The sequence below is a fragment of the Xiphias gladius genome, chromosome 20 (assembly GCF_016859285.1).
Source record: "Xiphias gladius isolate SHS-SW01 ecotype Sanya breed wild chromosome 20, ASM1685928v1, whole genome shotgun sequence".
Lineage (NCBI taxonomy): Eukaryota > Metazoa > Chordata > Actinopteri > Istiophoriformes > Xiphiidae > Xiphias > Xiphias gladius.
The window spans coordinates 14,464,377-14,490,410 of NC_053419.1; the positions used below are offsets into that span (position 1 = coordinate 14,464,377).

The window sequence follows — 26,034 nt, forward strand, 5'->3', positions numbered from 1 at the left end:
CAAAGAGAAAGAGAAGGAACACTGTGATTGGCAGAAGTGTCAAGAGCCCAGCGACACCTGAGAGGCCTCAGCCCACGCCCACTGCCCTGAAGGCATGCAAGCACACATACATACAGGTCAGGTGGGGAGAGTGACTCACCAGGAGTAATGTGGTAAAACCAGAAGGTGTCCAAATTCAATGAGCACAAGTCAATAGCTGTGCTTCTTTCTGTTGGTTTATTGGCCTGTTTTTTTTATTTAGGTTTACCTGTAACAACAAGACTGCACTCTTTTTCATTATTTTTTATTATTTGATATGCTCTAATTATTTAATTTTTACTTTTTTGAATTTACTTTAAAGATAATAAAAACAGTTTTAGCTCGACTGGTAGTATTTTCATAATTAGCGTTATTCACATGATTTACATCACTTACAAAATCACTATTAGCTTCATTAGCAGCAGCACTTAGCATAATTTTTAGCTAACCTAGTTAAGCATTTTCATATAAATAAAAAATGCACTTGTTAAGGTTGATTCAGTTAGCTATGACGCACTAACTAGCACACTGACTGGTTATAGAATCCTTAGTTAACTTAGTAATAGTATTGTAACGTCTTTATTTTTAAAATGTTTAGCATTATTAGCTTTACTATTGATGTAACTAACTGTAAACAGGGTCATTAGCTTGATAAGCGTTCAGATTATCTTTGGTATTAAAACATTAGCATTACATATGTATTTATGTGAACGTCCTTGCTACTGGTTCTAGTAGTATTATTAATAGTAACCTAGTAGTACTGCTGTTTTTTTGCGGTTTTTCTTTTCGTTATTTAAACGCCATTATCCTAGTGGTTACTTGTGTGCACAGTGTGACGGTAACGTCTTCCGAGGACCCGGCTAAGCTCGGGTCCCGCTCCACACCGCCGGGGGTGCTGCGGACCAGAGCGCTATCAGTTAAACAAAAAACAAAACCAGCTTCTCCTCTTCGTCATTTTCCTGCGCCTGTACCTGCTTTGTTTGTTCCGCACACGGCAGCAACGCGGTCGCACACACCCACCTTTTTGTGTGTGTGTGTGTGTGTGTGTGTGTGTGTGTGTGTGTGTGTGTGTGTGTGTGTGTGTGTGTGTGTGTGTGTGTGTGTGTGTGTGTGTGTTTTTTTTTTTTTTTTATTACAGGTACTTTCAACCGTGTAAAACCGTGCTGAGTTGTCTACAAGCCCAGTCGCTCGGTCTAACATGGCCAAGTCGAACGACCTGAAAATCTTCCTGGAGTCGTCTCTGAATGAAATCTTCAAAGCCACAGTGAGCGACATCCTGGACTCGGTGGACCGGACCCTGTCCGAGTACCAGGGCACGATACAGAGGATCGAGTCTGAAAACGAGGGCCTGAAGCGGCTGCTGCTTGCACACGAGAGCAGGGAGTCTGCGGCGAGAGGTACGGTTGTCTGCAGTCGCTAAATACCGGAGGGTGCAGCTTCACCCAGTCACAGACCTTTTGTTCAAGCTTGCCCCGCGGAGTCGCATTTTTGTTTATTTAGACATTAATGAAAGGTAGCAGTACCGCAGTAAACAGAAAGCCAGCTGCATTCACATCATTCAAAACGGTTCTGTGCAACTGCTTTGGTCGACTGAAAATTAACTGGTAACTATTCTGACAATCAATTAATCGTTTCGGTCATTTTTCAAGCAACAGTTGCTGGTTCCAGCTTCTAAAATGTGATGATTTCCAGCTTTTTTTTTTTTTTGGTCATATCTGAGAGAAGACTGAATATTTTTAGGTTTTGAATACATCACCACGGCCTGTGAGAAATTATAACTACTATTTTTCACAATTTTCTGACATTTAATAAACAAATAATTGAATAATGAAAATAATGGTTGGTTGGTGCACTAAAATGTTTATGAGGTAGAAGATAGGCCTGGTGATCACTGTGTAATGCAGGACTTATTATACTCCAATGTTCCTATCTCATTATCCTGCCTGCACTGATGATTGTAGCACAACATAAGTACTTGTTCCCGCATAAATAAATGTGATAAACATTGCTAAACAAATAAGCAAATCTTCAGTACGCACTAATTCACAATATCTGTTTACCTGAAATATAACCTTTAGAATAATAATTTTAATAAACACTTACTTATTGATTTTATTATGTAGAAAAACCAACCCACAGACAAAAATATCAAATGATTGTATGCGTGTAAAGAAACACAATTGCCTTAGTATTGCAGCAGATAATATTTTGAGAAGCTCCATACTGTTTTTTGTTTTGTTTTTTTTTACATCTTGCCATCTTACATCTTGTGTTTGTTTACAATTATCATCTGGTTACAGCTCCACCTGTCAATGTCTTAATATTAAAAAATGGACCAGATGACTGTGTGTAATGTTAAGTAAGTCACTTGTGGTGATGAACCCGGGGACCGTAAACACACAACCCTGCAGCTCTGTGGAGTGCTTTAGTGTCTTTCAGCTCATTGTTTTTGATTTCTGGCCGGCAGCTCCACTCAGTTCCACCTCATTTCTAGCTGTAACAGTCAGCTGTTTTCAGGGGCGGAAAAGTTGTGATAAACCCACTTTACGCTACCTGTCTAGCACCAAACCGAGACAGATAAAGTCAGGGACAAGCTGGTGAACATATTGGAGCATTTACCAGCTAAAGAGCCAGAAATTTCCTTCGGGATTTAGTGGAGCCAAAAACGGTTAAAAGGAGAGTGAATATTAGAATTACATTTGTCAGGTGGCCAGAGGCACGACTCAAAATCAATGCTTATGTTGCTCTGTATCTGCTGGATGTGTAAATAAACGGACATAATAACTTAATGTATCAGTGTTTTGAGCTTGTGACTGCTACCCTCAGTGGCCAAAAAAAAATCAATGAATGCAACTTTAATTTAAAATGATCCTAAGGTCAAGTCAGCTGTTGATTTAACAAGCGAATTTGACTGTCCTAAAGTACTGCTGTCAGATAATCAATTATTTTAGTTACAGTTTAGGACATGCATGACTCAAAGACACAGTCTAATATTTTGTTCATTATTTTGGCCTTGAATTTTCACAGATATACGTGAACAAGATGCCACACAAAAGTTTTCGACCTCAGAATGGAACAGTCGTCCGGTCAGCTCCACCCAGGGCATGTTCAAGATGTCCATATGCAGCAGTGACAAGAAGAGCTGCAGGAGGAAGCATAAAGACAAGATGAGGGAGAGCATATCATCTGCCTCCTTTTTTCTGCAGACTAATCATATTGTAGAAAAACCATGTGTGAACGTATCAGAGGTAGGTATGTCCACACAAACCTTGGTATCTGTAAAAGAAGAGCCTGGCCTGGATGAAAGCGGTGCTATTGACCTCTCCCAGCCTTCATCCCTTCTCAATCTGACAATGAGGCCCGTAAAAAACGAGACCACAGAGGTCGGTTGTGACAGTCAGGATGCATATGCACCTCTGCTGCCACCTTCAGGCCCTGAACAAGACTCCAGAGGCAGTGACAGTGACGTTAAAGTCACCATTGTTTCTGACAGCTACATGCAGGATGGACAGTTCATTAAGACAGAGGAGGAGGAGCAGAATGGGGTGTTGCAGTATGGGGACAATGACAGTTTGTCTAAGCAGGAGTTGAAGCATGTGTTGAGATATTACCCTGAATCACACAGAGATCCAGAGGGAGCGAGCAGACAGGTTGCGGAGCCAGAAGTAGAGACGCATCATGAAACTGATTCACCCGCTGTTTCTGCAGAACAGTTTTTGGAGATCCGTGACAACTTCTTGCGCTGTCCCACCTGTCCCAAAACATTTAGTCGAGCCACCTCGCTCAACATCCACATCAAGACTCACAGCGGTGAGAAGGTCCACAGCTGCAGCTACTGTGGCAAACGTTTTGGCCGGGCTGACCTCCTCAAATCCCACAAGCGTACCCACACGGGAGAAAGACCCTATAGCTGCAACATCTGCAGCAAAACATATGCCCATCCCAGTCAGCTCAGGATACACAAACGCATACACACTGGAGAGAAACCATATTCTTGCTCACACTGTGGGAAGCGCTTCAATGAGCACAACCAGCTCAAAGTCCACTTGCGGACTCACACCGGGGAGAGGCCTTACAGCTGCCAGGAGTGCGGTAAAACGTTCAGCAATGCAGGAAACCTGCGTATACATGAGAGGATCCACACTGGTGAGAAGCCATACTGCTGCGCTCAGTGTGGGAAAAGGTTCAACGGCTTGGGTGACCTCAAAACACATTACAGGATTCACACTGGAGAAAGGCCCTACAGCTGTGAGCTGTGTAAGAAAACCTTCAGCCAGGCGGGCCACCTCACCATACACATGCGGATGCACACAGGAGAGAGACCATACAGCTGCAATGAGTGTGGCAAGAAGTTTACGGTGGCCAGCAGCCTTAAGCTGCACCAGAGGACTCACACAGGAGAGAAGGAGTACAGCTGCTCGTACTGCAGCAAGAGCTTCAGCAGGTCAGGTCACCTGAAGAGACACGAGCTGGTCCACACCAAAGAGAAGGTGTTCCTCTGCAGCCAGTGTGGAAAGACCTACACAGACCAGTCCTCCCTTAAAAAGCACTTGAAGATGCACGCTGCCAAGGAGCAGAAGGCTCAGAGCGAGGGAAGCACCAGTGAGGCCGAAACAAACCCAGTCCGACCTTCAGTCTCTGAGACACTTTCAGACACTGATAGAAATTTGAACCAAATTGTTGCAGCTGAAAAATATAATAGCTGAGATATAAGATCCAGTTACTAGCTTTTTTACAGAGCTTTGAACAACATCTCACAGCCTACATCAGCAGATGGAGCTTGCTTATTTTTTCAGAGATGACAGGGGGCACTAAACGGGTGAAACAAAAAGGACTCTGGACTAGAGAAGGAAGGAACGACAGACACAGACAGCGGCTGTGTGATGGGTAGCGGATTTGTGCGTTTGAGAGACCGTCAGACACCAAAACACAACACCGTGGTTTATAATACGATGTATTTTTTCTGCTGGAGCCACAGCGGCCTCATTGAGATGAATGACATCACTGCACACAGGGCTACGGTCGCTCTGAACACAGTCTAATGCTGCGTTAGATTACTGTGTAACATGAACATTGTATTTCTACTGTTTACTGTGTGATCGTTGTGAAAAAAGAGCTGCCGCTGTGATCGTTTTTCAGAGTTGTAAAATCCTGTCTGAGAGTGTTACAAATTGCTGTGCAGTGGTTTGGTGTCTGATAAGCCTTTAAACTCATGTATCTGTTACTCAATCTGGACCTGCATCACATTTCATTGTCTTACTGGTACCTGTAAAAACACACCCCCACCAATGCAGCCCCCTGTGCTGTTTTAACACAGGGCCAAATATTTGGAAATGTGTATGATTAATTATTTTTATTTTGATCGATTCACTCTAATATTCTCCTTGTAGGCCTCTCTCTCACAGTGTAAGAGATACAGGCAGAAAAAAAGGACCCTAAAAGAACTTTAAAGGTTGCTGTATGTTACCAAAATGTTGGCTATATGTTTATGAAATGCTTTATAGGAAGAGAAAAATTATGAAATGCGGTCAGTAAATAAATGTAATAAATGTGTCGGATTGGAAGAGTGTGTTAGTCCACCCTGCTGAAATTTTCCCCCAGGGTTGATTTTAAAAAATACCAATCTAATCGTTTTAGAGGTAAGATGCTTCTACACACATTCATACACTTTGTAGCCAGAGACTTAGAAATGTGTACTGCTCCGTGATTTAAGGTGAAGATCATTAATATAATGCTGTATATAGCTTTAACTATACAGTCAGCAATCTGATCTACTGAACTGATAAGAATGTCTTTGTGTAATAATGTTACTGAACATAATGTTACTGTTAATATTCAGTACTGATTGACCAGCTTTCAGTAGTGAATTAGTAATTGTTTTGTAAGCCATGCTGATCTCAAATGATGTCGAGCTTCTAGTGGATTTGCTTTAGGTTTTTCACTGTAAAACCTGGAAACATGTCTCTGACCATGAATGATGTACAACTGACACACACAGGAGTACAGTTTCATGTTTCTGATCATAGGGCTACTGTTTATTGTGGCAACAGGTTGATATACCTTAAGAGCAATGTATATTAAACTGAGTGTTTGCTACTAGAAATTTATTGTGATTTTTTTTTTGTGGTGACTTGTGTCTAAATTAAAGAGAAACGTTAACCAAATTTTTTTGTCTTATTTACCCATTGCAGATCTGATTTTATTTAAAATTAAATGCAATGTGCAGGAAAAAATCTTTATTTGTTCACTAAAAGTACAAATTTTTTTTTTTTTTTTTTACATTTTTGGTGCACCCAGAAAAGCAAATCCAACAGTATATACCGTACATATGTGCCTGTGCATAATGCAGTGGTCCCAGCCTTTATCCCCTGAAGCATAAAGTAAAAAAACTGAGCGTGCTTACTTCACACACACACACACACACACACACACAGACACGTGGGCACAGGGGTTTTAGTTTCTCGCCGCAGAGGACACTTTACGGCCAGAATGTGTCTAGTCCATACATAAATCTAAAGTCACGGCAGTTAGAGATATATTTTTTTAATGCTCCGATGATCCATCATGTTTCAGCACTGTTAAAGCTCTTCGATGCTGTATTTTTTTGTATTTTCACAGGTGAACAAAAGAGGATGCTGTGACAGACAAGAATGTTACATGTTAAAAGTAATCTCATTAGCATTATGAAACTTTCTGAGGTTGCAGGTCCCTGAGGTTTAAATATGTATTACTGAAAGGCACTTTAAAGGGCCAGTTCATCCATGACACAAGGCATATTTTAAGGCAACTACTGATTATTTTCATTATCAATTAATTTGTCGATTATTTAATGAATGAATTGCTTTGTCTGAAAATTGAAAAAAATACTGTGGAAAAGGCGGAGTTGGCTTAGAAAGTATGCTTTCTTTGTGATTTGGGGAAAACAGTTTTCTGCACAGATTTTTTAGAAATCCATGAATCTTATTGGTACGTTGCTGTTGATTAAGTTTTTTGCATACTCTAACAATCAAAGTAGAGTCATTGTAACAGACAAAATCTGCAGTCTTTGGAGTCTTCCTTTGGATGACCCAGAACCTAGGGACCACTGCACAGTACATCTTTTATTAATTACCATTTTTCAGTATCTGATCAAGCAAGGACATAACCTATTCTCTTGTATTTCACTACATCAATTCAACTTTCAACACATACAAACAAATAGAAAACTTGTATCCCTATTGTATATGAGTCGTGCTGGTCTTACAACAGCTGAGGCTCAATCGCAGCTTTTCCTTGGTGAGGTAGAGCATAGGCTGAATGGTGCTGCTGAAGTCCATCAAGCCAAAGGCGACATAGTGAATGTAGCAAAAAAACACGTCAGGAGAGAAGTAGTCCTGGAAGGGGAACAATGCCACAGGTGGGAAGTAGTTGAACACTATGATGGCCAGGATAATGAGGACCATTTTGAAGGCTCTCTTCTTCACAGGGTGCATCTCGTCTTTACCGGGCCCAGACTGCCGCAGCGCCCAAAGAATCACAATGTTGCAAAAGACCATGAAGGCGAATGCTGCAAGGATCATCGCCGTGAAGACCTTCTCAAAGTTGGTAATGTTGCCTGCACATTTAGCAGCAGCATAGGCCAGAATGATCACCCAGACCCCCATGGCCAGGACTGCTCTGTGCTTGCGGTCCTTCAGCTTGGTGAAGGTGATGGGGTGGACTACAGCTACATAACGGTCCAGGCAGATGCAGGAAAGGAAGAGTGGCGAGAAGTCTTTAGTGCCATAGAAGAAGTACAGCACGTTCCAGGAACTGCTGTTGTTGATGAAGACGATGTTGGCCAGCTCCAGTGGAGGGATGAGACAGAAGAGTACGTCTAAAACTGCCAGATGAAGAATGAAGATATCTGAGGTGGAGGAGTCGCCCTTGTTCTTGTGGATGAGCCACAGCACCACGAGGTTGGCCGGGATGCCCAGGAACATGTTGATAAACTGCAGGCACAGGTACCAAATGAGAACAGCGGGCATGTCTCTGCAGCGCTCGTACACCGTCTTCTCACCGAAGGTGTAGTTGAGGGGTCTGTGAGAGACGAAGAGCACAGAGGAATTGACGTAGGAAGCCTCCATGGCAGCCTGATCAGCGAGCGAGGTCGTCAGAGGACACCAGCCAGAGGAACAGAGATCTGTCAGAAAAAACACATATCAGGTTCTGTTGTTAGAGACAATAGACAAACTCACACGGTTTTAGGAAAGCCCAGGCATGATAGTCAGTGTCAGAGTGCCATTTCAGAATACACAGGGCTTACTTTACAATGGTACAACATCAAACACACCCGTGTTGTGAGGTGGTGGGGAAATTGATGCACTTTGTTGTGGCATTGTCCAAACACAATGTGTGTAAGCTATTACACAATTTTTTGCTGCATCATCCAGCTTCTACAGTAATAATTTGCTTAATTGATATAAACATGGATAATAATGTTGAAACAATTAGCTGATGGAACGATTAGTCGGCAGGCATAAAAACAACTATAGACACCTATTTCAATATGTAATTACAGTCGTTCTTCAAGGTTTTTCTTGGGTTTCAGCTTCTCACGAGTTGATTTTATTGTCATATTTCACTGTGATATTCTTTTTTTTCCCTTTTTTTGACATTACATGCACTATGCAACTAATAATTAAGCAGAAAAATAATGGGTGGATTAATCGATAATGAGGATAAAAAGCCATGTTGCGTGACTGACACTTGGCATTTGTCCTTTTTTGGCGGAGGCATTTTATTGCCTCAATTAGAGTGTCAATAGTCAAGAGGTGCCAGCAAACGAAGGGAGAGCGAGACGGAGGGACGGGAAACAAAGGTCCCTGGCTGGACTCAAACTGAGGATATTGTGGTTGAATGGTCAGCACCTTAAACCTGCAAGGCCGAAAGGGGGCTTTAACATTTGCGTGTCCGTGTTCACATTTTACTTCAACACCCTTATGAAAGCTTTTAGTTGAAATTCATGTCTGTGATGTAACATTAAAAGGTTTTTTTTATGAAATCCAGGATTCAGCATTCCCTCGATTTTTTTCTTTTTTGAATTTGTTGTGACTCCAAAGAGCACCTTTGTTTGATGAGTGTGACTTTCCTTAAAAATGCTTTTTTCTCATATAGTTTATAAAAGAAAAGACACACTGCACTCCTGTGATGAGGGATGACAAGTGGACATTGCGCCATTTTATGGGGTTACAGGCCAAAAAGGTTGGGAATCATTTTTGTATGTTTGGAGTGCTATATAATTTGATGCTTGATTTAGTGTAACCATGTTGGTGTCGTATTGTGATGTGATCGGTGTTCGTCTCTTCGGTTCCCCTAACATTTAATTTCAAAACGGTCTGTTTAATATATATCAGTATATAATAGTTTCTAAGGTGAAACGAACATGTTCTGCGTGCATGATCATCAATTATCTACCATAGATGACTAGTGATTTTTATGGAATAATCACCGGTCCCCAGTACAGAAGAGATAATGTATAAAAGCACCAGTCATTGAATTTTGCTACATACACCGTTAATAAGGAGGCACTGGCTCTGAGTACCAGCACTAGAGTGGAAGTGAAATCTTATCAGACATACCACCTTTATTTTACATAATACACTTCCCCTGAAATACCGTCCATTAGAAAAAAAGCTTCACAAACTGATTAAACGTAATTAAGGATACAGTAAACTCCAGTAAGAATACAACAGCAAAAAAAGTAAGTCTAAGTTCTATGTAGTTTTGTATGGTAAATGAAGCCTCTTACCTTTGTCTGGCACTTGACCTTCTACTGAAATGATCTCCTTTGCCCTCAGCTGTCAAAGATTGACTATCACACTGACTCTGCAGACTCCCCAGCCCATTTCCTTTTCAGATAGACTGTAAAACACCCGGCTGGAGGAATGCATAAGTCACCCAATACAGAGAACACTTACAGTGTATAAAACTGTATTGTTTGTATTTAAACCTAATCCTTGTGACTCCTGCGTACGTCTGTCCCAGTGTGAGCAAACAGTGAGCCCTCACCTTAAAATGAACGGAAAATATCTTTTGGAAAATGACACAACACTTCCGGGATCCTGCTCCATCTGATCATCCAATCCAACAGTGTTGTGGCAAGCCGTCATCCATTCACACCGATTGGCAGTGATGCAACAAACCAATGGTGCCTGACGGAAAATGGGCAGTAAACAACTGATGCAACAGTTCAGAAAATCACTTCTGATTCAATTCAGAGTAACAATGTGTAATATGTTACGTGAGGCTGACATGTTCCGAGGTGCGATGTCTGTCGGTGGGATTGTACTCCGCCCAAAATGCAGAACAAGGACTGAAAACTACTGATCACTTCATTATATTTCACACTTACAGCCTGGATATTACTGTGTTTTTCTTTGTGTCAGGCTGGTTATATCAGACACACATAAGCTGCCATTTTTGAGGGTCGCAGAATGACCTCTCAGGTAAAGTTTGACCTTTTAGTCCTATTATTTAGACAGTGAAAAGACGGCTGTGTAGATCAGACTCATTCTACAGTCTGTGTGGTGACTAAAACATCATAAAATAATGTTAACACAACCCATATATTTTAGTGTGTGAACATGTGACAGGAAAGGCCCGTTGTTTGTTTTATCATTCACTTCATCACAGGTTATCTCATGTCATACAGGTTATCTCTCTCTCTGAACCTGTTTGTATTATTGGTGTCAGGCTCCCAGGATATATCCCTCATATGTATATGTTTCCCTCCTATAGAAGGGTCTCGCAGGTTTGCTAAATTCCATAGCAGAGCAGAAACGCAGCTGTCTGCAGCAGCACACAGCTGCGTTTTGTCCTAACAGGCCCGTTTCAGAGATCATTCAAGTTTGTTGAAGTTGTAATTTCACATCGCCGGATATTTTGAATGAAGATGATATTTGCAGATTAGTAAAATGCATTTATTTAGAAAAAATATTAAAATAGTTTTTTTTTTATTATGGAGAACCTTGTTAGTTCATTGTCCTGCATAAAAAAACAGTCTGTTGTACAAATATCCAAATGAGAAAACTATAAAAACTATATTTACTGAGCATAAATAAGCACAAACGTTCAAACCATAAAACAACACTAGTTACTCAACTGATAACAACTGATAACAACTGATAACAGAGAATACAAACTTATCTGTGAGATTTTCAAAATTAGATTTTGGGGAGGGATTTAAAAACAGAGTCAACATTTCCAAATACCATTTGGGTTCTTCCTGATTATGAGGCTACAGAGAAGCCTGCTGAAGTTAAAGGTCACCTCCAGACATGTTTCAAAACATGTAAAAATACTTTGCTTTGAATAATAGTTTATGTCTGATGGGGTTTCTTCTCAAAAACGTTCAATGAACAAATTCTTAAAGGCCCTGAAAACCTATTTTCTCTATAGTTTGTTTGTAATTATGTTTTTGTCTGTGCCCTTTTTAAGGTTCTGAAGTGGGTGGGACACAGATGGGAAAATGGCGATGTCGTGTGCTCTCGAGCACAGGTTAGTATTAAAGCAATATATCAATCAAAACAATGACATTTGCACCAATCAGGATCGGCGAGTCAGAGTCTGATGAGGGTACCTGAGTTGTTTGGTCACTGTCAGTCAAGTCTGACGATTTCAAGTTGTCCAGACTTTTACATGAAATGTTGCTTATTTAGTCATGAATATTTAATGTTCTTTATCCCTCACTTAAAAATCCAAAATCTATGAGTATCAGATATATCAGATATTGACTGCAGGACACAAGATGTCTCCTACTTCAGCAAAGAGTCCAGTCTCAGTCAGTCAGTGTGCACTGGAGGTTTAAAGTTTCCACAATGTCTTTGTTTAAGTCACACATTGGACCAGGCCTGACCCTCCAACTAGCTGTGATATCACAAACTCACGATCAAATGTACACTTCAGATTTAAGGTGGGCACAGAGAAGCGTTGGTAACACTTTAATCCCATTTTTAAGCAGCATATAACCATAATAATATATTATATATTATTTATACTATTTATTTAATTATTTTGGATTTTTGCAGTTTCGGTCCTCCATATTTATACAGCAGTCTCCACAGGAGGAGTAACGGTTGTTGACAAATACATTAATAAAAACATATCTGCTTGCAACTGTGTTATAAACCATTTCTTAACTGTTAATTTACTGCTTATAAATGCTAAATAGGGGGATAAAGTAAAGTGTAATGTGAAAACGCTAGTGTCAAACGACACGCATATACCACTTTAACTTTAACACAGCACATAACCAGTCACGTACATCACAATGTGGGAGCAAAAAAAAAAAAAAAAAAAAAACAGAATGAGAGAAGTAAGTTGCTTATCTCAGGCAATGATATACTATACATGTTGAGCCCAAAGAGATCTGTTGGTTAAAACTGATATATAAGACATCTGTACAAAATATATTAAAAAAATAATTATTTTATTGCTATTATTTTTTCAAAGAAAACAAGCCTGGAGGATAGAATAAATCATTTAATTCTTATAAGATGTCTGCAAACGGAAAGAAGAGAAATATGAAAATATCTTTAATGTACACACTGAAAAATAGGAAGTGCAGCATTGCAAAGAACGTGATTTAAAAAAAGACACTGCAAAGAACCACAAGGCTTTGTTTGGTCTTATTTATTTTGTACATTTCATCCGAAGGCTGAGTACTCTCAATAGAAAGCAGAGGGAAGAGTTTCAGTCACACATAATGTAGTCTGAGCAGCAAGAGACATACAATCAAACAAGTGGGAAACAAACATCAACGGTAATTAACTATGTTATGTGCAGACATCCCAGCAGTACCGTACAGATTCATTATAAAACTACAATGTTTTTTTTTTTCCTACCGCCACCCATTAACTAAATATTTCTCTTGTAAACTTGTGGATGGCTAATTGCTTTTTTCAGTTTAGTCTACAGTCAATGGTTACCAGGCTGATCCTGGCTTACAAGGACAAGATGGGTTTTTACATCTGTGCTAACGTTTAATCTCCAGGTCTCAAAAAGAAATCTCTTTAGAAGATAAATATTTTAGAACTGAAAATATGACCCATGCAAATAATCCACTGTAAAGACAGAGGGGATGTAGCACTAGGTAGCCAAAGTGATGATTTTTTTTGTCTTTTTTTTTTGTTTCTGACATGACATCAGAACATCTCCCAACTCCGACACGTTCACCGTCTACCATGTTTGTCCTAATCAGCTCTCTTCTACGTGCAAACTTCTCTCATCCATTTCTACCACGACACCTCGTTGGCTTGTAAACTGTCCTCCCATCTCGTTTCAATCTTTAAAAAAAACAAAAACATCTCAAAATTCATGAAAGGTCTTAACATTTAACATGCTACGATAAAATACAGTAAAAACCGTTCTTCTCAACCATTCCTCTCTCTCAGTGTTTGAAATTATAAACCAAAACGAGAAAGCGAATGTCAGGTAAACATTATTAGAAATTTACATTGAAAGGAAGGAAATACTGAAAGACAAGGGTAAAGTTTATCTCATGATGACTGAAATCAAAGTACCAAACTTAAAAGATTTAAACAAAAATGTAATTGATAGATCACAGCAAGCAGATGCAGCTGATTTGTTTTCATATTAAACTGTAAGAATATGGCATTTTATTCCAACAGAAACCATTCCCCTTACTGTCAAATTGATTTTTGGACCGCTAAGTTAAAGTTTGTTTTTAATCCTGCCTGTGCAATCAAGCAGCAGAAGTAAAACAACTGTCTCTGGGAGTGGGAGCTAGGATCTTGCAGTTGCTGCAAGAAAGGGAGAAATGGGATCTCACGAGCCCCGACTCGCTTGTTGACAGTGTTCCAGTCTTTTCAGCTTGGTGGGAGTGCTTATGCAGGGAATGTGAAGGCAGCAAGTAAAAGAGCCTTTCGACTCTTGGATCAAGTCATTCGGGAGCGTTCACGTCTAGGTAGTGCGTGGTTGGGTTTGGGGTGGAGTGATGACATGTTGCAGTCGAGGGTTTTGGCGTGTCATGGCTAAAGGTGCGTCACTGCCACGAGTGGTCAGTTGGGTAAACAAAGAGTCAGCGTCAGTCTTACAAAAGATTGCTCCAGACCAGTGCAGATTATGTCATGATGTTTGCAGGAAACACGGGGATGTTATGGTGTTGGCTGGAGTGGAATTGTTTTCAGATGAAGGTGGAATCCATGGTGCTGGTGTCTTGTGCGCTGCGGGCTCGAGCCTCAAAAAGCTGTTTTATCAAGGCCGATTTCTCCTGTTCCAGTTGGGCGATGCGCTCGCTCTTCTCCGTCACCTCCTTGATGAAAAAAGGGAAATGGAGTGAGTTTCACACATACTCCTAAATGCTAGGGTGACTTCTATCTATTGGCAGTTTGTAGACTGTGTTGAACCTGTGTGAGAAGTCGGTTCTGGTCCTTCAGTCTCTGGATGGCTTGTGGAGGAGCTGGAGCTGGAAGCTGGGAGGTTGCCGAGAGCGCTGCAGACTGAGCACCGCTGGAAGGAAATGACTGCTGGGAAACGGAGAGGATCTAGTGTTAAACGAAAATCAGCTCCCAAGATTTACTGTTATATATCATTTTTTCCAGAAGTTGGTTTGTCATGGCGTGTCAAGTTTACATGTTTAATAAAACCAGCGTCCACTAACCCGCTTTGTCTGTTTCAGGTTCAGGCAGGGATTTCCTTGAAACGCTATTTTGAGGAACATTTACTGCATTCAGCTTTGGGTCAGACAAACTTTCCAATAACAAAAAAGGAAGAATTCCTCTTGTAGCCCTCTACAGACATGTTTTGAGTAGGACTAAGCACTGTCCACATTTTTACATCATAATTCTGGCTTCAAATCTTCCTTAAATCTAACAAACTATAATATAATAGTTTTCATAAGAAATTTAAAAAAAATAAATAGGCCATCTGATAAAACAATGATAATTACATGAAATATAAGCTCACTTTTGTTGATTGTTGTTGGAGTTTTTGTAATATAATTTTACATTTTTTATGGATTTAACACGTAGCGACCGCCCTGAACAAGTAGCGAGTGTTTTTCTGGAAAAAAAACCCACCTTCTAATTCTGAGCACCTGAACTCTTAAGGTGATGCTTCACCCAAGCTCTGTCTCTTGCGTTTCAAACATTCAGCCCATGCAGACTTGAAAGGTGACTTTAAAGCATGTGCCGCTTGCTTGTTCACAGAGACGGCGGTGGTAAGCTTAGATTTATAGCAGGTAACCTCAACGCCAAAAGTCCCAGTTTCACAGCGAAAAAGTATCAAAAGTATATTTAGATTGCATATACGTATCATTGAGGAATGCTTGACCTAACATAAACCCCAGTGTAACCAGAAGAAAGTTAAAATGTCTACGAGCAGTTAACACTCACCATCCCAGTGCAGGAAATAAGGTCATTAAGGCAGTGGTTGACTTCTTGCAGTTTGGGAATGAGAACATTCATGCGACTCTGATTGGCTTCTGTGAAGAAATCCTAGGAAGAGAGAACACAGAAATCACAAAATGAATTCAACAAAGTAGTTAAAGGTCTGAGGAGATCAATTTGAAGTAGTAATTAAGGAGGAGGTATTTGCAAAGTGTTTGAGAAAAAGTTACATGACTCAGACGAAAACAGACGAAAACATAAAATAAAACTGGCTGGTACTTTACTTTGTCAGGTGTACCTAAGCTCCCTTTAACCTGTCTCATCCAGCTATACAGTTAGCAATTTCCTACATTTCCCAGAATACCTTTGTGAAAATGACAACCTGAACTGAAGGCATTTAAAAAGTTTGGACAGTCAGTGGGAAGAGGGGGAGCCCAAACAATCAAATACTTGAATATATATAATCATATATATATATATATATATATATATATATATATATATATAAATACTATTTCCATGACAGGACGTGAACAGGAGTAAAGTTAACGTTATATATATCAATCTTTTCCCTCTTTGTTTTTTAAGCAATCAAACAAGTTAAATCAAATTAATGAACAGCCTAAGGGAGAACACGGAAAGAACACAAAAATATTTTCTTCTATACTTGAGAACATATTCTTCTGCAACCTCCAGTATACACTGTGGGACGAAAAATGTCTCCTCCTCTACCACAAGTGGTTTTTACCCTGTTTGACAGCTGGACATGAAATTAAAAAGAAAACTCTGTAAAACTCTTTAAATTCTCTGAATGACTGACACCATACTCTTAGTATACTTAGTGTTTATGTTCAGATCAAACTATAAATCTCGCCCAACAGATTTATATATTTATAGATTTATACAGACTGTATACTAGATGTTGATTGTATTGTTTATTGTTTGTGTTGTATCGATAATTTTTTTTTTTTTTTTTTTTTAAACTTCACCAAACAACAACATACAACAGGTGGTATCTACAATAGCCTTTTAGCTTTAAAAGTCTTAGACCAGTGTTTGAACTGACCGTGCAGTGGGAGCTCTGGCCGACATGCCGCTGTCTCTCTGTGACATTGTGGATTTGGCCCTGGTACCAGTCTCGGGCCCGCTCCACCACTTCCAGGCCCGCCAGCAGCGAGTCCTTCTCCTGCTCCAGCTCTTTCATTTGCTTCAACTGTGTGAGGTGAAAGTTACAAAAAGGATGGTATGTTGAAGGAGAGTGAAAAGAGGGGAGAGGAAAGAGGTGAAATGGAGGAAGAGGACAGACAAAAAAATGCAATTATGAACAGACAACAACAAACCCGATTTCACAGAGACCCAGTGGAAAGAGAACATATAATTTTCATATTTCCCATGCCATCACTAAGAGAGCTTTCAGGGTGCTGCCCAGATTAAATCTTATCATTAATTTTGGGCTGCTGGGCAGTCTGCGTGGTAGACAAACTCCCATGTTTTCACAAGGGCATCTGCAGCAAACTCTTTTGTGCTGGTGGAGACAATGGCGCCATACCAATTGTGCCGGACTCTCTCCCATCCTGAACAATGTTTAGAGGAGCAATCAGTCCAGCGTCATGGCAACTGCGCAGCAACCTAAGAATAGGGTAAACATCGGACCCACTTCAACTATGGCCACCCTAGTGTGCATATGTGTGTGTGTATGTGAAGGAAAAAGAGGGAGCTGTGTGTGTGTCTGTGTGTGTGTGTGTGTGTGTGTGTGTCTGTGTGTGTGTACCCCAGCAAGGCTGCATTGAGTTGTGCTGACCAGGCTGTCCATGCGGCACACTGCCACAGTGCAGGCCTCATTGCTGGCATTCAGCCACCTGGTGTGTCATCTTTCTATCCACCCAGCGCTCCATCCCTCCGTCCCCTGTGTAGCTCAGTACATTCCACTGATCAGCGCTCATACACCAGGACACATGTTGCAAATGTAAATTAACAGAGGACGACAGATTTAAGAGACCAAAAGCAAATCCTGTTTAACATACTTGTGGTCTTTCCCTAAAAAGCCTGACGACAAAGAGCGTACACAGAAGAAGGGAGGGTGGGGGGTTCTAGGGGCAGAGGAGGGGGTATGGGGTCCGTGTCTAGCATGAAGCATGACCTAGTGTCAGGCTGCATGAATGTGCAGTGGGCCACAGGCAGGAAAACCCACCTTTAGAAAAAGAAAGAAAGAAAAAGAAAGGGAGCAGAAGAAGAGAAAATACACAGAGGGAGGGAGCAAAGCAAAGAAAAAAAAAAATCGCTGAAGGGTTATGGAAAAGTCTGTGAATGTATGTTTGTGTGCTCTCTGCTCGCTGAATGAATGGGCATCAATACACACAGCAACGCATGTACAATAACATGACAACCATTGCACAAGCTGCACACAAAGAACAACATAACAGCCTTTCAAACTTCATCTACAAAGCAGCAGGAAACAGATTGGTCCAAACCTTGAGGCTCCACTGTACAACAGCAGGTCAGAAGCAACAAAACAATCCCAAAGTCCGTTAAACAGTTTAGGGCTGCAAATAACAAATATTTACATAGATTAATCGGTTGTTTAGTCTATAAAATGTTATAAAAACAGTGAGAAATGCCAAAGTGAAGTCTTGAAATTTGTTTGTTTTGTCTACCCAACAATAAAAAATAATAATCATAATAATAATAATAAGCAAATCTACACATTTAAAAAAATAAAACTTGGAAATGTCTGGTATTTTTGCTTGATGTCGATTAGTCGACTAATTGAATACTCCTTTCAGCACTATCCACACCCTGAAGCTCTACAACACTTAAACAGATTACAGCTAACAAAAAGACCCTGAGTCACCGAAAGAAGAAAAGATTTGGTTTCATTTTTGATCTGTCAGTTACTTTTTCGATTAGGTCAATTAATCATAAGAAATGTTAGAAAACTATGAAAGATCAAATTCTTCATATTGCGTGTTTTGTCTAACAAACAATTCAAAATCCAAAGATATTCAACTTACAATAATATAAAACAAAAAACAACAAACACATCCCAAAGTCCCTTAAAACAGGCGCAGATAAATAGTCTTTCGTATTGTGATGGATACACACACTGAATTCCCAGCTCCTGAACTTGATCACAACTTTTTATTTGCCTTAACTGTCACAATTAAATACCAAAATAACTCGCTGCACATCTTCAAACCCTGAAATAGACTCATTACAGAACCATTTCAAAGACCAACTTTAATTTCCCCTATCCTCGACAAACATCTCTCCCTCTCCCTCCCTGTCCTTCTCTCCCTCTCACCCTACTCACCCAGAGGAAAAAGTGCAGGGCCTTGCTGCTGTAGAGGCTACTGCTGAGGGGGATGAAGACAGTGGTGTAGGCAGCCCACACAGCCGTCCAGGCTGGGCCGGGCCGGCCAAGCGGGTCCTCTACTTCTACCAGGCCCCTGGGCCCAACCCGGCTCATTACCATCAGGGCAGCTGTGGGCCAAGTCGGCCTGGGTGGGAGGGACAGAGGGGAGGGGGAGGAGGAGAGGGGCAGGGAGGGAGGGAGAAGGAGGGGGAGTCGGTCAATCAGCCTCTCCAGACACAGAGGCCAAGGGGAAAAAAGACGGAGACGGCGACACAAACAGGGAGAGAAGGAGGGAGAGGAGGCGAGCCGGAGAGAATGAGAAATGGTGAGGCAGGGGGAGAGACACAGAGTGAGAGGAGGCATGAGCTCCGGACTGGAGGTGGGAGGGGCAGAGTGAGGGGGGAGGCAGGGGGCGAAAGGGATGGGAGGGGAATGTGGGGGGCCAATAGAAAGTGAAATGGAGAAGACCCTGCACTGGAAAAAACTTCTTTCCTTTTTTTTTTTCTCCACATTTTCTTTCTATATTCCCGTTTCAACTATTTACTTTTCTACAGAAAATAAACTATTTTATGATCTACAGTACATATCTTTAAAAGCCTCTATCACCATTATATCCAATCACACTTCAAATCATCAACGTTTTAAGTCCAAGCAGACCTCTGTCTATATCAAAGTCTTTACCAATGATCCTCTGCTTTCACCCAACTCAACACAACTAAAATGATAATAAATACCACAGCAAAAAACATCTAAAAGCTACTTATGTGTCTCACTTCACACCTTGGTTGTAACATTTTGTCAGTTTTAAACAGCTGGGGCGAAGCATCTAAAGACTACTGTCAATAACGATGAACCTACCAGGCTAAGAAATGCCAGAAAATACTGAAAAATGTCCAGAACAGTAGCTGAGAGCCACAAGTTAAGTCTAAATTCAATTGTGTTTTGTCCGACCAACAATCCAAAACCCAAAGTTATTCAAATTAAAACCATATAAGACAAAGAAAAGCAGCAAATCCTCGCCTTTAAGAAGCTAGAACCAGAACATTTGGGGCATTTTTGCTTGAAACTTTTAATAGATTATCAAAATTGTTGCTATATTTAAGTAAGTGTTTAAGTCATTTATCAAGGAAAATTTCAAAATATTTGCTTGATCTAGCTCAGCAAATGTGAAAATTTGTTAATTGATGAAGTAATCAACAGATTATTCAATAATAAAAATAATCAGTTTTGGGCAGAATTCTAACACAGCGGACAGAAATAGAACCAATACCGGCTGATTGCTACCATACGTTTTGTTGAAATTAACATGTACACATAGTGCTGGGAGTTTGGGCAAATGTAGACCAAAAGTGAAAAGACATGTTTCCAAGCTACAGTAATGTCTTAAATATCAGATTCAGCAACACATCTGAGCTTGATTTTCATTATCAATTAATCTGACAGTTATTTTCTTGATTTATCTATTAATTGTTCTGTCTGAAAGTAGTCAAACATGCTCATTGTAATTTCTCGAGTCAGTGTGTGTGTGTGGGGGTGTGTGTGTGTGGGTGTGTGTGTGTGTGTGTGAGTGTGTGAGTGCGAGTGTGACTGAGAGAGAGAGAGAGAGAGAGAATAAGTGTACCAACCATTCCGTAATCCACTCCATTGGATATTGTATGTCGTCTCTGCTCTTCCCGACTCCGCCCGTGTCGCCTGGAGCCACCAGTAAATCCTGTTGCTGATTCGCTCTGGGATCTCGGTAAACCTGATTTCACGACACCTAGACAAATGTGAAACAGACCCATTTAAATCAATTTCAACACAACGCTGTTGTCTGGAAGGCACTCTGTAGTTACTGCAGTTTTGTTTGTCGTCTGCTGCACATAACTGTGATAACAGTATGGGGGGAAAAAACACAATTCTTCATGGAAATGTTTGAAAATATGCCTCACTGTAATTATTATTCAAATATATGTGCTGGAATAAAACAAACATACTTCTAACCACTAAGTACAACTGTAATCGCAAAGGAGCAATAGTGGTTAAAGAATGTTTTTAAGAGTGTTTGCACGAGTGTTTTCACAGGACGGATGCAATGACACATGCCACACACAATAATTAATATCACATAAAGTATGTTGAATTATGTCTCGCTCAAACAGCCAAACTTTCATTCCAGGTATGTAATCCAGGTGAGTCTGAAAATTCTGACTCAGCAACAACGCAAATGAATTGCATATTGTTCAGAACCAGTCAGTCAGTCCCTGATCAAGCAAACGTGATATTAAATTTTACTGAGCAAAACACTTCCACATCTATAGACAAACAATGATGGAGAAGACCAAGAAAACCACAGAGAAAAGAAACATTAATTTGACCTGTGAATGCATTTGGGTTGCCAGTGTACACCACAGGGGGGAGCTGTACTCTGCAAATGTTTCTAGTATCAACAAGGCTGGAGGACTTTATTGCATGGTGCATACTGAACTCAGCACAGCGATGATAAATGTAGCAAAAACAGTGATGTGAAAAGACTTCATTAAACCTTCATTTTTGTTTTAATGTTCAACTAATTGTGGTCCCTTGTTTTATTACTTGACTGAGGGGGAATTCAGTGGAGCAGAAGGAAATATGTATCTGAGTTCGGGGCTATAAAACACAATGTAGAGATAATATCTCTGAAATCAACAACACTGGATAACCTCCCTGAAGTAATGCTATTGAGAAAATCTAAAAGGAGGACATTAAAAAACACGGTCAGGATTTTCAATACTGGCAAGTTAGATGGACGATAAGTGATAGTTAATACCATTTTAAGATTTTTTAGGCAAAAGGTTAAGGTGTGATCAGGAGACAGACGAAGAAAGAGGGATTTTATCTGCTGATTACTGGGTCAAACTAGGGTTTGACACTTTTGTTCACTTTAGTCGAAACAGGTGGTCAAGATGTGAAACTGACTTTAACATTTTATACTTTTTTGGGCAGACAATTGAGCATGCCACGTCATCTGATGCAGACCATGCGATATGTTTGAAAGTTCCAGAACTACTAAATGGACCTTCTGGTGAGATTGTTTTGACAGCCATTGTGTCCAACAACCAACTGTGAAACTCCACTTTTGCACCATTTTCAGTTATTCCAAAGATAACGTATAACACAGTTTCCCTGCTCGCTTCTCCCTCAACTCTCCCTAAACCTCTGCTCTGCTCCTGTATGTGTTGAGTTTGTACATTTTTCTGTGTTTCTGAGGGTTTGCTATCAGAGTTAAAACACATGCAGGTCTGATGAAGTGCAGGCTGTTTCCAAGATGTCCGAATTGAGAGTGAAAACTTGTGGCTGTTCTTCTGTGGTATTTTTCCGTAGTATCATTGTCAGATTTTTAGGCGTAACTGCATACCATCCCTACTCACCTTTCCCAAAAACAAGAGAGAGAGAAAGTCAAGAATTTGTTGTGATTACCAATGTGTTGGGGAGGTTTTCACTGCTGCAGTGATTCATTGTGCCCTGGCCTTTCTGATGTAATCTGGCCTAATCCAGCAGGGTTTGGCTGCATATGAGAGATTAAAGCATGCACACGGCTGGTCTGTCTTTCGCACTGCACCAAATGGACAAAAGTATGCGGACACCCACACATTACACCCAACATGTGAATACTGAACATTTCATTACAAAACTATAGGCATTAATATGCAGCCACAACATCCATGGATTCCTCTTTCAAGTCCCTCCACAAGATTTTGGAACCTTGCTGCAGGGATTTGCTAGCATTCAGACATGAGAGCATTAGTGACGTCGGCCACTGATGTTGCGTGATAAGGCCTGGCTTGCAGTCGCTGCAATTCATCCCAGAAACCGCTCAAGTTCTTCAAAACCAAATTCAGAAAACCACATCTTTAAAAGACCTCGCTTTGTGCACAAGGGCACTGTCATGTTGAAACAAAAAAGCGCCTTCCCAGACTGCTGCCACAAAGTTGGAAAGGCACTAATAAATATGTATGCATTCTGCAAGAATAAAATTTTACCCTTAATTGAATTTAAGAGCCCTAGCCTAAACCACAAACAGCTGCTTTTGTACCTGCCCGTCTACTGTATCTGTCTATCTATCCATCTGTGTAACTATTTGAGAACACAACACTCTTCTTAGCGCAAGTGGTGTAAGCAGTGAAAGCCCACATAGCTGAGTGTGTGTGTGAGAGAGAGAGAGAGAGAGAGAGAGAGAGAGAGAGAGAGAGAGAAAGAGAGAGAGAGAGAGAGCCTGTATATATAAACAAAATAATGAACAGCGGCTGCAGCAGCTCCTCCAACCTACATCCAGCACACCATGGAAAAAGTGAACACATGAACACGCAGACAACTGACCATCACCTGTTCCCCAGTCAGAGGGCCAGGGCAGGGATAACTCTGCCCTCCCTCCACAAGCCAAACAATCAAGGTGGATAAAGCTCTACAGGAATTTCTGACATGATCTCTGACCTGTCCTGGGGTTAACAACAGCAATTATTCAACTGGCAACCCATCTTTGTAGCAAAGGCCCTTAAACAAGCCTGTTTGAGCTGTGACATAATAGCGATGGCTGAGAAGTGTGCTGTCAAAACCCAACGATGACTGTTGTTGAGCTCTTCTGAGATTAAGGCTAAGATTAAGACTCCCTTTTGAAGTAACCATTTTTCTGTAAGACTCTCTCTGAATGACAGATACTGATACGCAAGCACCATGCAGACATTGTGCACTTGTATGTACTACATGGATCACTGCATCCAATTAAATTATTATATGAGATCGAAGCTGGCAAGACTGCAGTGGACATATCAGCTCAGTTATGCATGCAGTCAAATGGCTTGCCCATGGGAATTTAGTCTCAAGTGTATTCTGTTCTGTGCCGCGGTAGGTATACAGGGACGCATTAGCTCCGTTTCTGACTCACATCCTCAAGCACATTGTTTGGTGTCCAGATAAGATTTTGTTTTTTGTTTCAAGTCGGCAGCAAAAGGAGCAAATGCAAACTGAGGCACAAAGAGACGGAGTGGCTTGATTAGGAATCCGTAAAGTGGATGGGGAGTACTGCGATGCGGATGCAACTGACAGAAGCATCTTGCATGAACCTTTGACAAAGAGTTGTGCTGGAGATAATAATCAATTATTCTAAATCAACAAAAAAAAATGACTTGACATTATTTCTTTCTAATCATTTACATCTCAAATGTCAAAATTATCTCTGGTTAAAGCTTCTCAGATGTGGTAACGTGCTGTTTTCTGTTTTTATATCATTGTAATTTTAATATATTTGACTTTTGATCAGACAAAACAAACTATTCAGAGACTTCATCTTGGGCTTTGGGAAATTCTGATGGATTTATTTTTCAAAAATCAATCCTATTGTATAACATAGAAATTTAATTAGACTCACTGAACTGTCCCCCACCCACCCCCCAACCAAAATGCACTTTCACAAATACGATTTTTAACTATTCAGTAATGGTTTTCATGGTGCCACTTACTTGGTCCTTGGAGCTGAGGTGACTCCAGAGCCAGCGACTCAATGGACCTGACGCGGCTCTGCTGGGGCTGTGTCGTTTTAGTGGCATGGCCCGGATCGGTCCTGTAACACCCTCCCTCTGGAGCGACGGGAATCCGCTCCAAACTGCGCCCGGACCTCTCGTAGCCCGCGCTGTACCTCGCCGGTCCACACGCGGTGTACCCGGACCCCTCCTCCAGCCTGGCCCCGCTCTGGATAGAGGACGCCCTGTGCTGCTGGGTGTTGGTCACGTTGCTCGGTCCCAGCGGCCGGACCTTGTTCTCAACCCGGGTCCCGCCGCTACATGCGGCCAGCGGGGCGGGCTTCTGTGGCTGCTTCGGAGCCTGCTGCGGGTGCACGGCAGCCTGGGCCTTGAGGCGGGAGGTGTTCTCCGGGTGGAGCATGGAGTACCGCAGCCCCGCGACGAACCGCTCAAAGGTGAGGCAGCCGTGTGGGGGGGTGACCCTCCTGAGACCGCCCAGCACCCCGCCGGGCAGGTCCCGTGTGTCTGCGCCCTGCCAGCGGCTCTCGATCTCCGAGATGTGGACGTAGCCCCGTCCACCATCATCCAAAATGTCAAACAGGGTCCTCAGGCTGTGTAGGAAGGCTTTGGGCAGGCCATCTGTTGAATACTCGGTGTCCTTTGGCTGCATTTTGGCAGTTTTGAGGCCCTCCGCCTTGTCTTGAAACACTCCCTTCCTCGGCCCCACTCTGCCGTAGATCGCCGACGTCCCGTTCGGTTTGCAGCCCCGGTCGCTCGTTATCAGAGCCATGGAGGTGTCGATAATCTCCGCTGACCAATCAATCAAAAACACACCAACGCAAGTCGGCGAACTTTACTTAGACGCGCAACCGAGCATACCGAGCAACACCGGGAGCTGCCGTTCAGCGAAGAGCGAAAGACATGTCTTGAGATGATTTTTGAGCCTGAAATCTATTTTACCGCCTCGGGAGTCCACCTTCCACTGACACTCCGCCGCTCTCTGGGCCATAACTTTCCTCTTTCCGCCGAGCACCGCCCCTTCAAACGGCTGCGCGCGAGCGTCCCGGGGCCCGGCCATTGGCCGCGGTGTGCACGAGCGCGTCGCTCATTGGCGCAGGCCAGGGGTAAGCTCCAGTTTGAGTTGTGCTTTTGTTATTACCGACGCGGCAGAGACGTTATTCATAGAGCCTGGATATTATTATATACCCCCTCCTCTTGATCAGAAAGAGCTGGGTAAACTATCACCTTACCGCCCCGCCCAATAACACACACAGTCCTCATGGGGAACAGAAGCCTTTTGTTTCACCTTTAAGTTTTTAACTGTGTGATTAAAGGAAAGGTTCACAATTTTTCAAGTCTAGCTTAAAACAACACTCAGGCGCACTTGTGTATCATGGAAAGAGGTTGCGCCTGCTGTCATCATTCCCCCTGTTCACACTGGCCACCAAGGGATCTCTTTCTAATGCAAGGTTAGATTAGCATGTAGTCAACTGCCCAGGGGCCCAAGGCGCCCAGGTTCCCTCCATATCATTTGGGTCTAGAAATTTGATTTAATTTCAAACACAAATTTAACTGATCTCAAACTTGTTAGAAATTTGCACCACTGAAGGACAATATCAGCCCTGACGGGTCTCCCATCTTGTGGTCCTGTGTCAAAATCTAGTTTCCATACCATAACTATTGATGATTTGTTGTAAAGCATTTTTTATCTCATTGCTTTAACTTTTTCTGTGTCCAGTTATAAAAATAACCCTGGCATTTTATACACTGAACAATCGATCAATAATGAAAGGAAATAATTGCCAGATGTATTGATAAT

The 26,034-nt window shown here is 41.6% G+C and overlaps 3 protein-coding genes across 4 annotated transcripts; 1 reads left to right on the top strand and 2 right to left on the bottom strand.

Annotated features, from left to right (window-relative positions):
• The first annotated feature begins 135 nt into the window (after window positions 1-135).
• Window positions 136-6,160, top strand: LOC120806874 (zinc finger protein 436). Its single transcript, XM_040158392.1, has 3 exons — window positions 136-165; window positions 1,157-1,415; window positions 3,046-6,160. The coding sequence occupies exons 2-3, from the start codon at window positions 1,217-1,219 to the stop codon at window positions 4,722-4,724; spliced, it is 1,878 nt and encodes a 625-aa protein (XP_040014326.1). The 5' UTR covers window positions 136-165; window positions 1,157-1,216; the 3' UTR covers window positions 4,725-6,160.
• A 1,072-nt stretch (window positions 6,161-7,232) lies between these two features.
• On the bottom strand, window positions 7,233-8,123 carry LOC120806696 (proteinase-activated receptor 3). The gene has a single exon (XM_040158073.1). The coding sequence runs from the start codon at window positions 8,121-8,123 to the stop codon at window positions 7,233-7,235; it is 891 nt and encodes a 296-aa protein (XP_040014007.1).
• A 5,033-nt stretch (window positions 8,124-13,156) lies between these two features.
• sapcd2 (suppressor APC domain containing 2) lies at window positions 13,157-25,214 on the bottom strand. Of its 2 annotated transcripts, none has more exons than XM_040156523.1 (6): window positions 24,216-25,214; window positions 20,364-20,497; window positions 16,453-16,599; window positions 15,393-15,494; window positions 14,406-14,522; window positions 13,157-14,311 (listed from the first exon to the last, which is right to left on the bottom strand). In XM_040156523.1, exons 1-6 carry the CDS (start codon window positions 25,003-25,005, stop codon window positions 14,183-14,185), a joined length of 1,419 nt encoding a protein of 472 aa, XP_040012457.1. In that variant the 5' UTR covers window positions 25,006-25,214; the 3' UTR covers window positions 13,157-14,182. The 2 variants fall into 2 exon arrangements, with proteins under 2 accessions (XP_040012457.1, XP_040012456.1); XM_040156522.1 differs by having other exon boundaries at window positions 14,406-14,525.
• Between the last annotated feature and the right edge of the window lie 820 nt (window positions 25,215-26,034).